The 13,348-nt window shown below is 47.9% G+C and overlaps 1 protein-coding gene across 2 annotated transcripts in view; it reads right to left on the bottom strand.

The window, feature by feature from the left end:
- Nucleotides 1-4,197: 4,197 nt before the first annotated feature.
- The window catches only part of SGSM2 (small G protein signaling modulator 2), a 73,524-nt gene continuing 64,373 nt past the window's right edge, over nt 4,198-13,348 (bottom strand). For both annotated transcript variants that reach the window (XM_072639974.1, XM_072639975.1), the window contains 7 exons: nt 11,892-12,281; nt 11,386-11,510; nt 10,312-10,394; nt 9,838-9,947; nt 7,587-7,683; nt 6,013-6,180; nt 4,198-5,498 (listed from right to left, as the gene is read on the bottom strand). In XM_072639974.1, coding sequence (XP_072496075.1) covers nt 5,410-5,498; nt 6,013-6,180; nt 7,587-7,683; nt 9,838-9,947; nt 10,312-10,394; nt 11,386-11,510; nt 11,892-12,281 — 1,062 coding nt within the window. In that variant the 3' untranslated portion in view covers nt 4,198-5,409. The remainder of the gene's footprint in view (nt 5,499-6,012; nt 6,181-7,586; nt 7,684-9,837; nt 9,948-10,311; nt 10,395-11,385; nt 11,511-11,891; nt 12,282-13,348) is intronic.

Below are 13,348 nucleotides of genomic sequence, written 5' to 3'. Positions count from 1 at the left end.
GAAATATGAATGAATTGGGTATCACAAGGGAGGGGACTTTCTGGTTGGATGCCACCCTGAACTGAATTCTGGTCTCCCAGACAGATTGGGCCATTATCTTTATGCTGATGGAGAGACAGATGGGCCATCGGGGGGCACTGGCCAGACTTTGCTCTGCTCTCTCATCCCTATTCTTACCGCCACATCCCTCCTCACCCCTCTGAGAAACAAAAACCAAAACCGAAAGGTAAAACAATACCAAAAGATTTGGTCCTCCATCTCACATCTGGACACCAAGTGTTATACTCATTTATGAGACACTGGTTCCCCCTATCGACAGTTTTTAGAACTACAAAGCCACTTCACAGGCCCTTGAGACTGGACCAATCGATCAATACCTTTAAAGAAGGCATCCCAAGTAGAGTAAGAATCCTTTTTTGATCAGCTGTCCTAGGGAAGGGGCCTAGAAAGTCAGAACTGGAAGATTTTAAGGGTCTTCTAGCTCAGTTCCCTAATTTAATAGACAGGGAAACACAGAGCCCTGGAAGGTGGCTGGGGATAGATGTTCTGAGGGACATTTCTCTACCCTTTTGATGATGGTGGAAGTCAAAGGTTGTTGATAACGTACTGAGGACCTGGGAAGGCCCAAAATACTTTTAACCCGGGTGTGGGCCAGTTGTCAGAAAAAATAACAGTAGAGGAACTCAGGGTAAATTTCTGGTTTGGATGCTAGTCATAAGTAGTACTCCCTGTACCTGTGGCAAGTAGCAACACCACTATACATGCCCCCAGGTACTTGCAGAGGTCACCTTGAGCAGGGGGAACTAAGGTGCTGACTGGGGGACCAGCTGGTAGTTTACTAGCTTACCTAATTACTTTTGCTAACTATGAGTCATGATTTCTATGTTACTAAAGAATTGCAAGAGTCTGTCAGCACCCATCAAATTTCAGCACCTGGGGAAAAACTCTTGCCTGCCTACCCTGGTTATGGCTGTACTGAGTGTAGCCATGGTGTTGGGACCAAAAAAACCTCACTTTGCCCAAAAATCTTCATTCCTCCCCCATAAAGTCCAATCATTATACTGAAAAATATGGATAGCAGAGGGAAGAAGGGACAAGAGCCATAACCGTTGTGCTCTTTGAGGAAAGGCATTTTGGTACATTAGAAAGAGCCCTAACTTTGGACACAGAAGAGCTGGGTTCAAATCCTGCCTTGATCACTTACTATGTATATACTTTTAGGCAAGTCATCTCCTCTCCACCTTAGTTTCCTCTTCTGCAAAAATGAGGGTTGGACAAGATGGCTTCTGAGGTCCCTTATAGCCCTATGATTTTTTGTGATCCTGATGTCTTCAAAAGATTTTATTCTTTTTCTTTCTTCCTTCCTTCCTATCCCCTCCTCTTTCTTTTTCTTCCTTCTTCCTTCCCTTCTTCCCTTCGTTCCTTTCTTTTTTCTTTCCTCCCTCCTTCCCTTTCTTCCTTCTTTCCTTCCTTCCTTTCGTCTTTCTCTCTCCTTCTCTCTTTCTTCCTCTCATTCTTCTATATTTATCATCTTTCTCATTTTATTTGAGCCTTATAATAGGCCACACAGGAAGTGTTATAGCCATCCATTACAAATTGTTCTTCCCCCCTCCCCTCTTCCCTCCACCATTCAGAGATCTGATATATTCCTGAAACAAACATTTGGACTCTCCTCTAAAATTCAGGAAATTATGACCCAGAGGGGCTGGAGAAGTAGAGGGAAGGAATTCTCAAGGTAAAGTGAAGTAGGAAGTGGTATATGACAAAGTTTGAAGCTTACTGGTGAACTTTTGGGGGTTCCATAGCTTATTTCTTACAGGACAGCAGTAAAGTTCACTACTGGGGTTACAACTTCTCCAATTGCTTAAGCATCTATTAAGTACTTACTGTGTAGATAGCAGTGTGGCATTGAGGTTAGATGGCAAATCACTCAACCTCTCAATGCTCCAGGCAACTAAGATTATTAGTTGCAAGGCACGTACCGATCTGCATTGGTAGAGAGTTTTTACACTGGGAGTTCCTGAAATCCCAGGTATAGTCTAAAATTCAAAATGTGCAAGGCATGGGAATAAGGAAAGCGTTGTTCTGATGCTTAGGGACAGCTAATTCAGATTCTGGGATTAAGGAGATAGAGGTGGACAGTGACCATACAGACTCATTCCTCTGCCCAGGCTGCAGACTGTGATGGGCTTCTCATTCCCCTGGTCTCCTTGTCCTCCTCCCAGTTCACCCCTTCTTGTCACTAGGAGCTTTGAAGTGTGTGTCATGGGGTTAATTCCTTGGCACAAAGCTCTTCCCTCCTAGCCTGCTTTCCTGGGGCTATGGACTCTGCCTGAAATGAGGGAGGGCCTGCCATCCGACAAATCCAGCTCTCTACTGGGATTGAAAACTTATTTCTGAGTGCCAAGATAGCACTGATGGTTGGTCTGCCAGCTGGAGGGAGAGGAGACACCTGGATGACAGCTCCAAAACGTAGTCAAGTCAGTAGCTCTGTCTCCTTTCTCCAGAGCAGGCTCACCTGAATACCATGGGATGAGCATGGGTGGGAGCATCCAGATTTGTGCCAGGTTGGGAGAGTGTAGCTTAACTCAGGTGCCCACCTCCCCTGTTCCAGCATGACATGAAGGGTAAGCCTGGAGCCAATTTTGGGGATGTGTTTCTGGGTTCTCCAGCAGATGCTTCTGAGATCTCAAACTGGAAAGGATTTAAAGGGAAGTCCAGAGAGGCTGTGACTTGCCCAAGGCCACACAGGAAACCAGTGGACAAGTCCAGTGATGCCAAGTTCAACACTCTTCATGGCTTTGCCTCTTCATGTCTTATGACTAGAAATCACCCTCATGAAAGACTGATACACTTCCTCAAGCCGAGGATACCCCAGCTCCCTCCCTTGGGCTTTGTTCAATTTCCTAGCCAGTCCCTCCACTCCCATCCCTACCTCATGCCACTTCCCAATCTATCAAGCACTGGGAGCCCTCAGATTCACCAGCTGTCACCAAACTCTGTTTATTGGTTTTGTTACAATGGACAGCTTTAGAATATCTGAGCCAGGAAAAAGAAGGAAACCAACCAACCAACCAACCTACCAACCTACCAACCAACCAACCTTCCCGCTCCTCACAAACACCAGGGTCACTAAGGCAGGAACATGGCAGCACATGCAGCATCATGGATGCACTGCACACGCATACAGCATGAGCTGTGGGGCCCACAGCACACAAGGGGATGATGGGACAGACAGGTCCCCAAACAGGCAGTGCAGAGTCTGGGGGCAGACGAGGAGGGTCAGGCCTGGGACAGCATTCTTCTCCTAAGAAAGGGGTATTTTCCCATTTTTTTCTAGTAAATGACACAGCAGGCCCACAGAGGAACTTCACAAGGCTCCAAATGGCAAATGCACCCTCACTATGCCCCTCCCACCTAACAGGACCTGGCTCCTGCAGATGGGCGGAAAATGGAGGAGGAAACTGGGTGCAGGGTAAGAGTAAGCATGCTAAGGGCAGGCAGGTCCTGAGGGGGGTGGGCCCTTCCTGGACTTCCTCCAGGGGAGACTACCATTGGAGGCAGGGGGAGCCTAGCCCCCATCCCATCCCCAGAACTAAGAGATACTTGATCTGAGGTGGCATCCTGAGGGAGGGAACCCCTAGGAGCCCTGTTCATGGGTCTCTACATTCTACAGAGTCGGCTGTGTTGGGGGCCAAGGTCAAGGTCCCCTCCAAGCCTAGGGCAGTGTTGGCACTTGAGAATACAGAGGACTCCAAGGGTGCCCAGCTGTGGGCTCTGGTCTCAGCTAGTCAGTCAGAGGCTTAGAAAGGCCCTGGTATGGAGAGGCAATCTCCTTTATTCCCCCTCCCATTGCCCCACCCTAGGGGTGAGCCAGTCATACCCCTGAGCTTCTTTGTCTCCCTACCTCCCCCTTCCCCTATGCCTTGGCCAAGCAGCAGCATGGTCAAGGGAGAGCAGTGAGGTCAGGTAGAAGGATCCAGCATCCTGGTATGACTCCATGGGGACATTCTGGAGTGGGGTTCAAGGGGAGCAAGGAGGCACCTTTAGGCACTGGGACAACAGCCTGGGCTTCTTTGGCGCTCCAGGGGGAGGGTCCCTGAGAGGCGTGAGCTCTCACCTCTTGTGCCTCCTCCATACGTGCAAGTGCTGCTTTCAGCAAATCTGACATACAGAAATCAAAATTTACAAGCAAGCTGGGGTTCAAGCGTTTGCTCTTAATAAAAGGATTTGCACTAGGAGCCTTTAAGAAACAAGGTCTCCTTAGAGCCTTCAAGAAGATTTGCTTTACGTATTTTTTTCAGGACCATGGACAGCTGAACACACAAAAGAGGTACACTTGTATATGTGTGCATAGGGGCTGGTGCTTGGAGCCGGTGGGGTGTTGGTGAGGGGATTATAAAAGCAGGCAGTAATGTTGGAGGGGCTAGGGACCTCAGGACAGCGCCAGGTTGTTCCCTGCCCATTCCTCCCCTCCTTCCCTACCAAATACCCCCGAATTAGTCTCTTGGGTCCCACCAGAGAACTTGGACATGGGCACAGAAATACAGGAGACACCCATGAAGGTTGCTGCAGAATTTCTCCCATCCTTAGTTCTCAAGAGCCTTGGTCCAACATCCATGCTTTTTGTATAGCAGGGCATAAGTCTGGCCTCCAGAAGGTGGGGAAGTGTGAGCGTGCCTAGTAAGGCAGCTGCTGAGCCACCCAACCCTCTCCTCAGTTCTTTGAAGAGACAGGGACCAGAGGGCATTAGGTAGGGTGCTGTCCCCTGCAACCTTGAGAGTAATTCTTGAATCTGGCCTGAATATCTCTTCTCTTTATCTAGGAGGGGCATCTCAGGCCAGATTCTAGGCCCTTGGAGAGCCATGGGTGTCTATCCCTTTCCATGAGCTAGACTCCTAAGGGCAAGACACCTCTTACAAAGGATCCCCCTCTAGCGGTCTTGCCTGGGGCCTCTGTCTATTCCTTAGGTGACCCTGAAAGGGATTTCCTGGGGCTGGGGTGGAGGTGAAAAGGGAGGTAGTTGCCCCACAGAGTGTCTGTCATAGGCCTGAGGCTTCAGGGGTCCATGTGGGCTGCCCCTAGCCAAGAGCAGGAGAGTGATCTATACCTCCCAGTCATCTCTCTCCATCCCAAGGTAGGTCCCATAGGCTAGCCTTGGCCCAACCCATGGGAAGGCCTGGAGTCTCTCGATCTCTGAATTACTTTTGTCTACATTACATAGAAGATGCCTCAGGAGCATGGTTTGGGGTTTGGGTTGGTGGGGTGGGGAAGGATGCTCAGAGTCCCGACAGGGCCACCCTCTCCGCTTGCCCTGTGCAGGGGCCCGGGGCTCTCTGGATTCTGGGGGGCCTGGGTGGCCACTGCTGCCTCTTCTTCCACCTTCTCTCACCAAAGCCACTGTCAGCTTCACTTGTTCTCAATCAGCGTCTGCACTTTGTGGACCAGGTCCCTGGCTATCCTCAGGATCTCCTGGGCATCATGATGTTCTGCTCGCTCTGCAAAGAGTACATGCCACAGGTGTGGGGGTAAGTAGAAAGTAGGCTTAGGAAATCTGCAGCAGATGCAATGCTCTCCTGCTTTGGTTCCTCCTCAGGTCAGCCAGGCTGCCAGGGCCCCAGGAAGCCTGGATACTATCTGCCCTGTCTAGAAGAACATGACATTGAATTTGAATTCCCAGGAAGCCTCCCTGCTTGGGGCCAGCTTGGGGCCAGGGAGGGAGGTGTTGGAGAGATTTAGAGCTGGGACCAGCTGGATCTGGAGTCAAAAGACCTGGGTTCAAATCCCAGCTCTGCCACTTACTACCTGTAGGACTTGGTGAGTTATTTAACCTCTTTGGGCCTCAGATTCCTCATCTGGAAAATGAGGCCACAGAGGGCCCCTGTACCCCTGAGTCCTGCAATCCTAAAATACAGTGACCTCTAAAGACATAGAGCCCCTGCTGCCACCACCCACAAAACACACTGGCTGTTGGGGTTTGGTGGTCCCCACCATCCCTCCTCAGGTTCATACCATTGAAAAACTTGATGATGTCTGTGAAGTCCATGTTGTTATCGCAGATGATCTCCCGATATCCTTCGACCAGGGCCAAGGCAATGAACAGGACAAAGTGCTCAGAAGAGATGTGTCTGGCAGCCCAGATAACCTCCCACACAGCAAAGACATCTTCGTAGAGCAGCTCTGTATTGGAGGGTTGGGGGAGCAGGGTAGGGTGTTATACATCCCTGAGACTGAGAGATGTCTCCAAGGTACTAGGACCCTACACAGAAGCCCACTAGCCAGTGAAGAAAATTCTGTGCTCATGTCCAAGGCCACCATCAAATGGGCAACCCCATCCATCCTTACAAGATCTGCTGGGCAAATAGGGCTCGTTGGTACTCAAGGTAGGGGGAGGCCCTGAATTTCTTGGAAGCTCAATCCCAAAGAAGTCAAAGTTCTGGCCCGATGGTATCAGGGAAAGAGCACTAGCTTTGGGAACAGAGATCCTGGGTTTTAATTCTGACTCTGCCACTTCTCCCCAATTTCTTCATCTGTTAAATGAGAGGAGCTAGCTGGGTATGGGGGTCCACACCTGTAATCCCTGCTGCTGACAGAGAGGCTGAGGTTGGTGAATTCTGAGCAGCAGAAGGGCGAAAGTTGGTTTAGTGTCTGTATTAAGTGGGACACTCTTTTGGTGAGCCCTGGGGCAAGGCTTGGAAAGGTAAGGGTAGGGGCAGGGTGGAAGGATACCAGGCTGCTTAAGGAAAAGTGAACCAGCCCAGATTGGAAAAACAGAGGTTAATGCTGCCCATCAGCATTGGGATCATGCTGTGAATAGCCATTGCATTTCCATCCTCAGTCTCAAACAAAAAATGAATGAATGGATGGACTCACAAACTAACAAACAAATAAAATGAGAGGAACTGACCCATGTACACAAAAATATTTTGAGCAGTACTTCTGGCAAATAAAGTAAAAGGTGGGAGACTACGGATATGGAACACTAAAATGTCAGCCTTTGTTGATGTATTGCTTAGTTTTGTTGAACTGTTTTTTTCTTTTTTAATTCATTGTTATAAAAGATGTCTATCTCAGAAGCGAGAGGGAAATACTGAAAAACTGAAAAGTGAGTAATTTAAAAACAAAAGATATTGACAAAATTCTATTTTTTTAAATGAGGGGGCAGGACTAAACACTCTCTTTATTTCCTTGTAACTTTAAATGCTAAAAATGTGATCTCTGGATCCCTGCTTTCCAACACTATGCTGCCATCCTTGGCTCAGCACAAATGTGACCTAGGCCTAAGCTGAGACCCAAGGATGAGCTTCTTGTATTTGTCCTATGAGAATAGTGAGTTTCCTAATGTCTTCCCTTTCAAACTGTTTTCTGTACCCCATCTAACTCCACCCCTGATCAGTCCATCATCCCCAGTAAGATATCCCAAGGAGAGAGAATTGTGCAATACTTCCTGTCTTTGTCTTTCTTCTCTTTCACCCATCTTTCTGTCACTGTGTCTGTTTCTGTCTTTCTCTCTCTCTCCCTCCTTCTCTGTCTCTGTCTCTCTCTTTCACTTCTCTTCTCCACTCCCATGTTTCTCCCTCTCTTACCTCTCTTGAAATCGAGCAGGAACCATCGATAGCAGAAGTAGAAGTGAGTGTAGTCTCCATTCTGGTGCATTAATTCAAAGAGTTCTGAATCTAAGATCTGAAAGAGGAGGAAGGGAAGGGAAAAAGATAAGAGGAGGAGGAAGAGGAAGGGAGAAACGGGAAGGGAGATGTGGATGGAAGGAGGAGAAATAGATGGAAGAGAGAAAGAGTTAGGAGAAGAGGGATGGAGGAGGGAGAGATGGATGGAAAGAGTATACATGGAGAGAGGGATGGAAAGAGGATAAATTAAGGGAGAGAGGGAAGGATGGAAGAAGGATAGATGGAGGAGGGGAGAAATGGAGAGGGGGGAAATGAAAGAGGAGAAATAGATGGGAGGGAGAGACAGTTGGGTCAAAGAGGGATGGGGGAGGGAGAGGTAGATGAAGGAGAATAGATGGAAGGAGGGAGAAGTGAAGAGGGAGAAGATGGAGAGAAGGGAAAACAGATGGAGGGAGAAAGGGAGGAAAAGGTGGTCACAAGAGAATGCACACACTTGGAGACATGCACCCAAAGCCACTCAGACACCACTTCAAAGCCTGTGTGTCTGACCTCGATGTCTGCCTGGGGTCTTCATCTATATTCATGTGACATTCTCGGCAGTGTACCTGTGTCTCTACTGTTTTTAGCTCTCTCTGTCTTTCCCTGTTTTGTCTCTCTCTGGGCAGGTGTTTGGAAATGCAATCCCACCCTACTGGTGTGATATCACACCTCCCAACTGCCACCCCCGAACATACAAATACAATCCCTGAGTGAAGGGATGAAATGCAGATCCTTTCAACATTAAAGTGAACTAGAGAAGCCCCAAATCAGCATTTTAGAGCTGGAAGCAACCTCAGCAGCCATCTAGAACAGCCCAGACCTGAAAGGAATTCTCACAAGCGGTCGCCAGCCTCTGCTCAAGATGGACAAGGACAGGGAACCCACTGCCTCTGAAAGTGGTCCAGCCCATGTTAGGGAGCCCAAGGTTTTTCCCATCTCAAGCCTAGATTGACCTCTGCACCTTCTGTCCCACCTATTCCTCCTGGGTCTACCTTCTTGGACCCAACAAGACAAAACCAAGCCTTCCCCTTCCCAAGGATTCTTCAGATACTTGATGACAGCCTATGTCTCTATCTCTCTGTCTAATATATATATATGTGTGTATATATATATATATATATGTATATATATATATACACACATATATATATATACACACACACACATATACATTCTTTCTATATTCTCTCCCTTTGTCTCTGTTTTTCTCTCTCCACTCTGAGTCTTTTCTTTCTCAATCACTTCAAACCATCCTCAGATGACATGGACTTGGGAGGTCCTTCATGCTCCTGACCTCACCAGCTTCTTCTGGACATTCTCCAGTTCATTAATGTCTTCTTAAAACATAGAGGTATGAATTTAATCCAGTGTTCCAGGTGTGGTCTAACCACAGGAAGACACTGACCATCTCATTCATGGAGGCTATCTCAGGGGAGATCACTGTGGCTTTTCCCCTGCCCTATCACACCACTCACTCACCTTGATCTTGCAGTCCACTAAAACCCCTAGATCTTTTTCAGAACATCTGCTGTCTAAGTTTGCCTCTCCCACCCTATATTTGTGAAGTTAATTTTTTGAATCCAAGTTTCACCCTTTACATTTATCCCCATAAATTTAATCTTATTATTTCTTATTTAAGTTATTCAGCCTAATGCACACACATTAAGTTTTTTTATCTGATTCTATTATCCAGTAAGCTATCCTTCCCAGTTCCACTTCATTAAATGATAAATTATAAAATAACAATTATTATCTTTTTCTTTTATAAAGGAGGGTGCTGAGGGGCATTATTGAGATGTGAATGTGGTATAAAAATCAAAATATATCAATAAAATGGGCATTTATTAATTACCTACAGCATGCAAAGCAACTTCCTAGGAACTAGGGCAGCTATTATATTTATAAAAGAGAGGGGAGCACATTATTTAGTAGCGATGACCACGGAGAACTAAATTGGGAAGTCCAGAGCCCTGGGCTCTATTCTGAGCTGTGTGATCTCATAATGAGCCCCTTTCCCCCAGTTTCCTTCTGAGAACATGAAAAGGTTGAATTAGATGATCCCTAAGGCCCCTCAACACTCTGCCACTCTAAAGATTCATGAGCTCTGGCTAGAGATATAGGCTATGACAGCTCCAAGTGAGGACTTCAGGCAAGTGGGGTGGCAGGTACCTACCTGAATGAGTGAGCGCATGTTGGCAAAGTGTGTGTCCATGGCCCCTCCATTGGGGAAATTTTGGCTCATCCTCTTCATGAGTTGACTGAAGCAGCTATAAGCCAGCTGATCTGATGGGAGAGTGGGTGTTGGGGCCTCCAGTAAGGGGAAGGCATTACTCCCTTGGCCATCTCCCAGCATGTTCTGAGGCCTCTGAGCCCAAAACATCATCTCCCCCACCCAAACCTCAGGAAGCTGGAACAAGGTAGGGACTAGATTCACACTTCAAAGAACAAGAAACTGAGACCCAAAGAGTTGAATCCTAGCTGTCCTGGAACCAACTTTGCATCTTCTCTGGCTTCAGTGGCCAATAAAAGGACAACAACCCTACCCCCTACCCTGCCCAACCCTGCCATTACCACCCAGGACCCTTGAGTATCAAGTCCCAGTCACCACCCTTCTTCCCACTTCTCCTGGGCTCCCAGGAGCCCTCACCATTGTCGAGGATGACCATGAGAGGTGCCAGCAGGTCACACATGCCCTGCACATAGCCCACATCCAGATGCTCCCATACATAGCTGTGAGGCCCAGGAAAGCAGAATTAGTCAAGAAGACTGACCCCCAGGTTCAGGCCCACTCTGTTTCCCAATCAACTCAACAAATATACATTTATTAAGCATCTACTATGTGCCAAAAATTGTGCTAGAGATTTAGAAGGACAAGGAGGAGGAGAAAGAGAAGAAAAAGCCATTATCATCACTACCCAGGGAAGAAATAACCACCTTCTCTGCTATTCTGTGCCTTAAGGTCCTGTTGCTGGTGTACAGTGGGAGTCTAGCTAATCTAGGTCAGCTGTGGCTACTGAAGGGAATGGGGTGGGAGAGGAGATCCTGGGCGCTTTAGAGTTGGGAAGCTGATCGGTGAAGGACTGAGTGAAGGCCCCCCACCCCTGAGTCTCCCTTTCTGAAAACCAGGGAGCACTTAGTCCCTGGCAGGTTGGCTGAAGCCTCCCTGTGAGGGCCTCTGCCACAAGCCACAAGTCCTCCTATCTCTAGATACTCAGGGCAGCCTGCTGAGCCAGAACCTTAGAGGGCATGACAGAATGAAGAGATTTAGGGACTTGTCATCCCTCTTCTGCCCCCCCAGGATCCCTCCTTTTCACCCTCAAACCTATCAGAGCAGGAAACCATCTGGGAAGAGAGTGCTGACCTAGGAGGCAGAAGACCTGAGTTCTGGTCCCAGCTTTCTCACTAACTTGCTGTGTGGCCTTGGGCTTGTCACTTAAACTTCTAGGGCCTCAGTTTCCTCATTTGTTAAATGAGGTAATTAGACTAGATAATATCTCAAATCCCAGGCTTGCCACTTACTACTCATGTGACGTCATTTACTCTCTCTAGGTCTCAGTTTCCTCAACTGTAAAATAAGGGGGTTGGACAAGATGTCTCCTATGATCTCTAGGACTTTCCAAGTCTTCCCAGGTTCCACTACAGAAGCTCCAAACCCATGGACCTGGCACTCTCCCTTCCCCCCTTGAGGACCTCCTCTGAGACTCCCCCCAGCTGCCAGCACCTGCACATGATGTTTCGAAGCTTCTCCAAGTTGGTGGGTGTGAAATACCAGTAGTTTCGGTCACACCGTTGCACGTCCTTGTCGATCCGGTGGAGGTTCAAGGCCACAGTGTCCAGTAACTCTATCTGAGGGAGGACCCCAGTATCCATCAGTGTTGGGCTTTATTACTGGCCCTTCCCTCTCAGTGAAGTTCTCCTTTATTATTGCCCCCCTCCAACCCCAGGCAAGTTCCCTAGAGGACAGGGATGGGAAGGAGAGACTTAACCAAAGGGACTTATGCTCTGGATATGTGCAGAGAAGAAAATCAGTACGCATCTTGCCAGGGTCCATGGGCCTCCTCACACCCAGAGGCAGAGGGATGAAGCAGATGACCATGGGAGGTCTCTCTAGGAGCCTAGAACTATCAGTAAAGTTGCCCTGGGATTCTTAGTCAGTGGGGAGAGTATCTGGGTCATTGAGACTCAAGGACAAGGTTTGGGGTGGGTAGGAAGGGGATGACCACGTACAGTGTAGGCAGCAGCACAGACAGCAGCCAGTTCTTCCCCTGCTCCCAGCTCGCTGGACTGTGGGGTATCCTCCTGGATAGGGTCTGGGGGCTCATAGAGGGAGGCACGGGGCCCAGAAGCAGATTGGTCCAGCTCTTCTTCCTCTCCTTGGTCTTCTTCCTCAAAGCCCACACTCTGTCCATCATCGATGCTGGACTGGACTCCGGAAGCCACTGAGTAGTTGCGAGAAGATGGCAGTCCTGAGTCTGGTGAGTCGAATTCCACAGATTGCTGCTGCTCCACTATTGCTGTGCCTGGTGTCCCTGCTGGTGGTGCTGGGTCAACCACAGAATCTTCAGGGCACTTTGGTCCCATATCGGGGGGATCCATCTCGTCCACGGAGATGAACACCTAGCATGGAAGGAGAGCAATGGTGACCATGTTATAAATGCTTATAATTTCTGGTTATGTCAACTAATCTAAACCACTCATTTAACTGAGGAGGAAACTGAGGTCTTTGGAGGTTAAATGGCTAAGTGCTAAGTGGTAGAGTTAAGGATCAAACCCAGGTTCTTTAACAGCAAATTGGGCACCCTTTCCTCTCTCAGAGCTCTACATTCGTCCATTAGCTCTAGAATCACTCTTCAACAATAGCCTGCCTTTCCCTAGTCCACCTCTGGAAAGACATTCACTAAATGCAGCTCCTTGCTCACTGTGGACAAAAAAGAACCAATACCCAGCCTTCCTGCTTCCCAATTCTCTAGCATAGGTTGTGATGTTGCTCACACAGAGGCTGGCTCAAAGTCACTGACCCAGACTCTGGCAGAGCACTTAAAGGGAAAATGCAATTAACAAACATTTGAATATAAAAGGTCTTCCCTTGGCCCTGGTCCCATTCCATCCTTCCCCAGGAATACTCTAGAAGTTTTAACCTTAGGATGCTGGAAACAGGATTGAAGCATCTAGGCTCCTCCTACTAACTTTAAGGTTGGCTAGCCAGATGTATGGTAGAGTCCTTGCCTAGAAGTATCTGAATCAACGGGACCAATCCTCGCCCAAAGAAGAGCAGTGCTGCCTGGGCTGGCGTGTAGAGGTGCCCTTGGGAGTTGATTCAAAGAGACTCAACTTCTTTTGCGATGTAACAAACCTCTTCCTCAGAATCAAGTTTTTAAAACATTGAAGAAAATGCTAAGTTTCAATTCAAAGTGAAAATAAAAAGCTAAGTCCACAGACTCCCTGAAATCTATTAGGAACCTCTGTTCTAGAGGATGTGAAGAAATCACCAGATGCTTCTGTTTATAGATGTAGGGGGACCTGACCACTTGAAATCTTTGGTCTTATGGACAACCTTGGAACAATGTTTATGTCTACATGGTTCTGGGAGAAGGTATCCTCTTTTCCCCAACTGATTAATGGTCAAAGGATATGAACAGACAGTTTTCAGAAGAAGAACTCATAACTATCTGTAGTCATATAAA

The sequence above is a fragment of the Notamacropus eugenii genome, chromosome 2, assembly GCF_028372415.1.
Source record: "Notamacropus eugenii isolate mMacEug1 chromosome 2, mMacEug1.pri_v2, whole genome shotgun sequence".
Lineage (NCBI taxonomy): Eukaryota > Metazoa > Chordata > Mammalia > Diprotodontia > Macropodidae > Notamacropus > Notamacropus eugenii.
The sequence above is the reverse complement of the archived record's forward strand: the minus strand, read 5'-3'. Positions and strand labels throughout refer to the sequence as shown.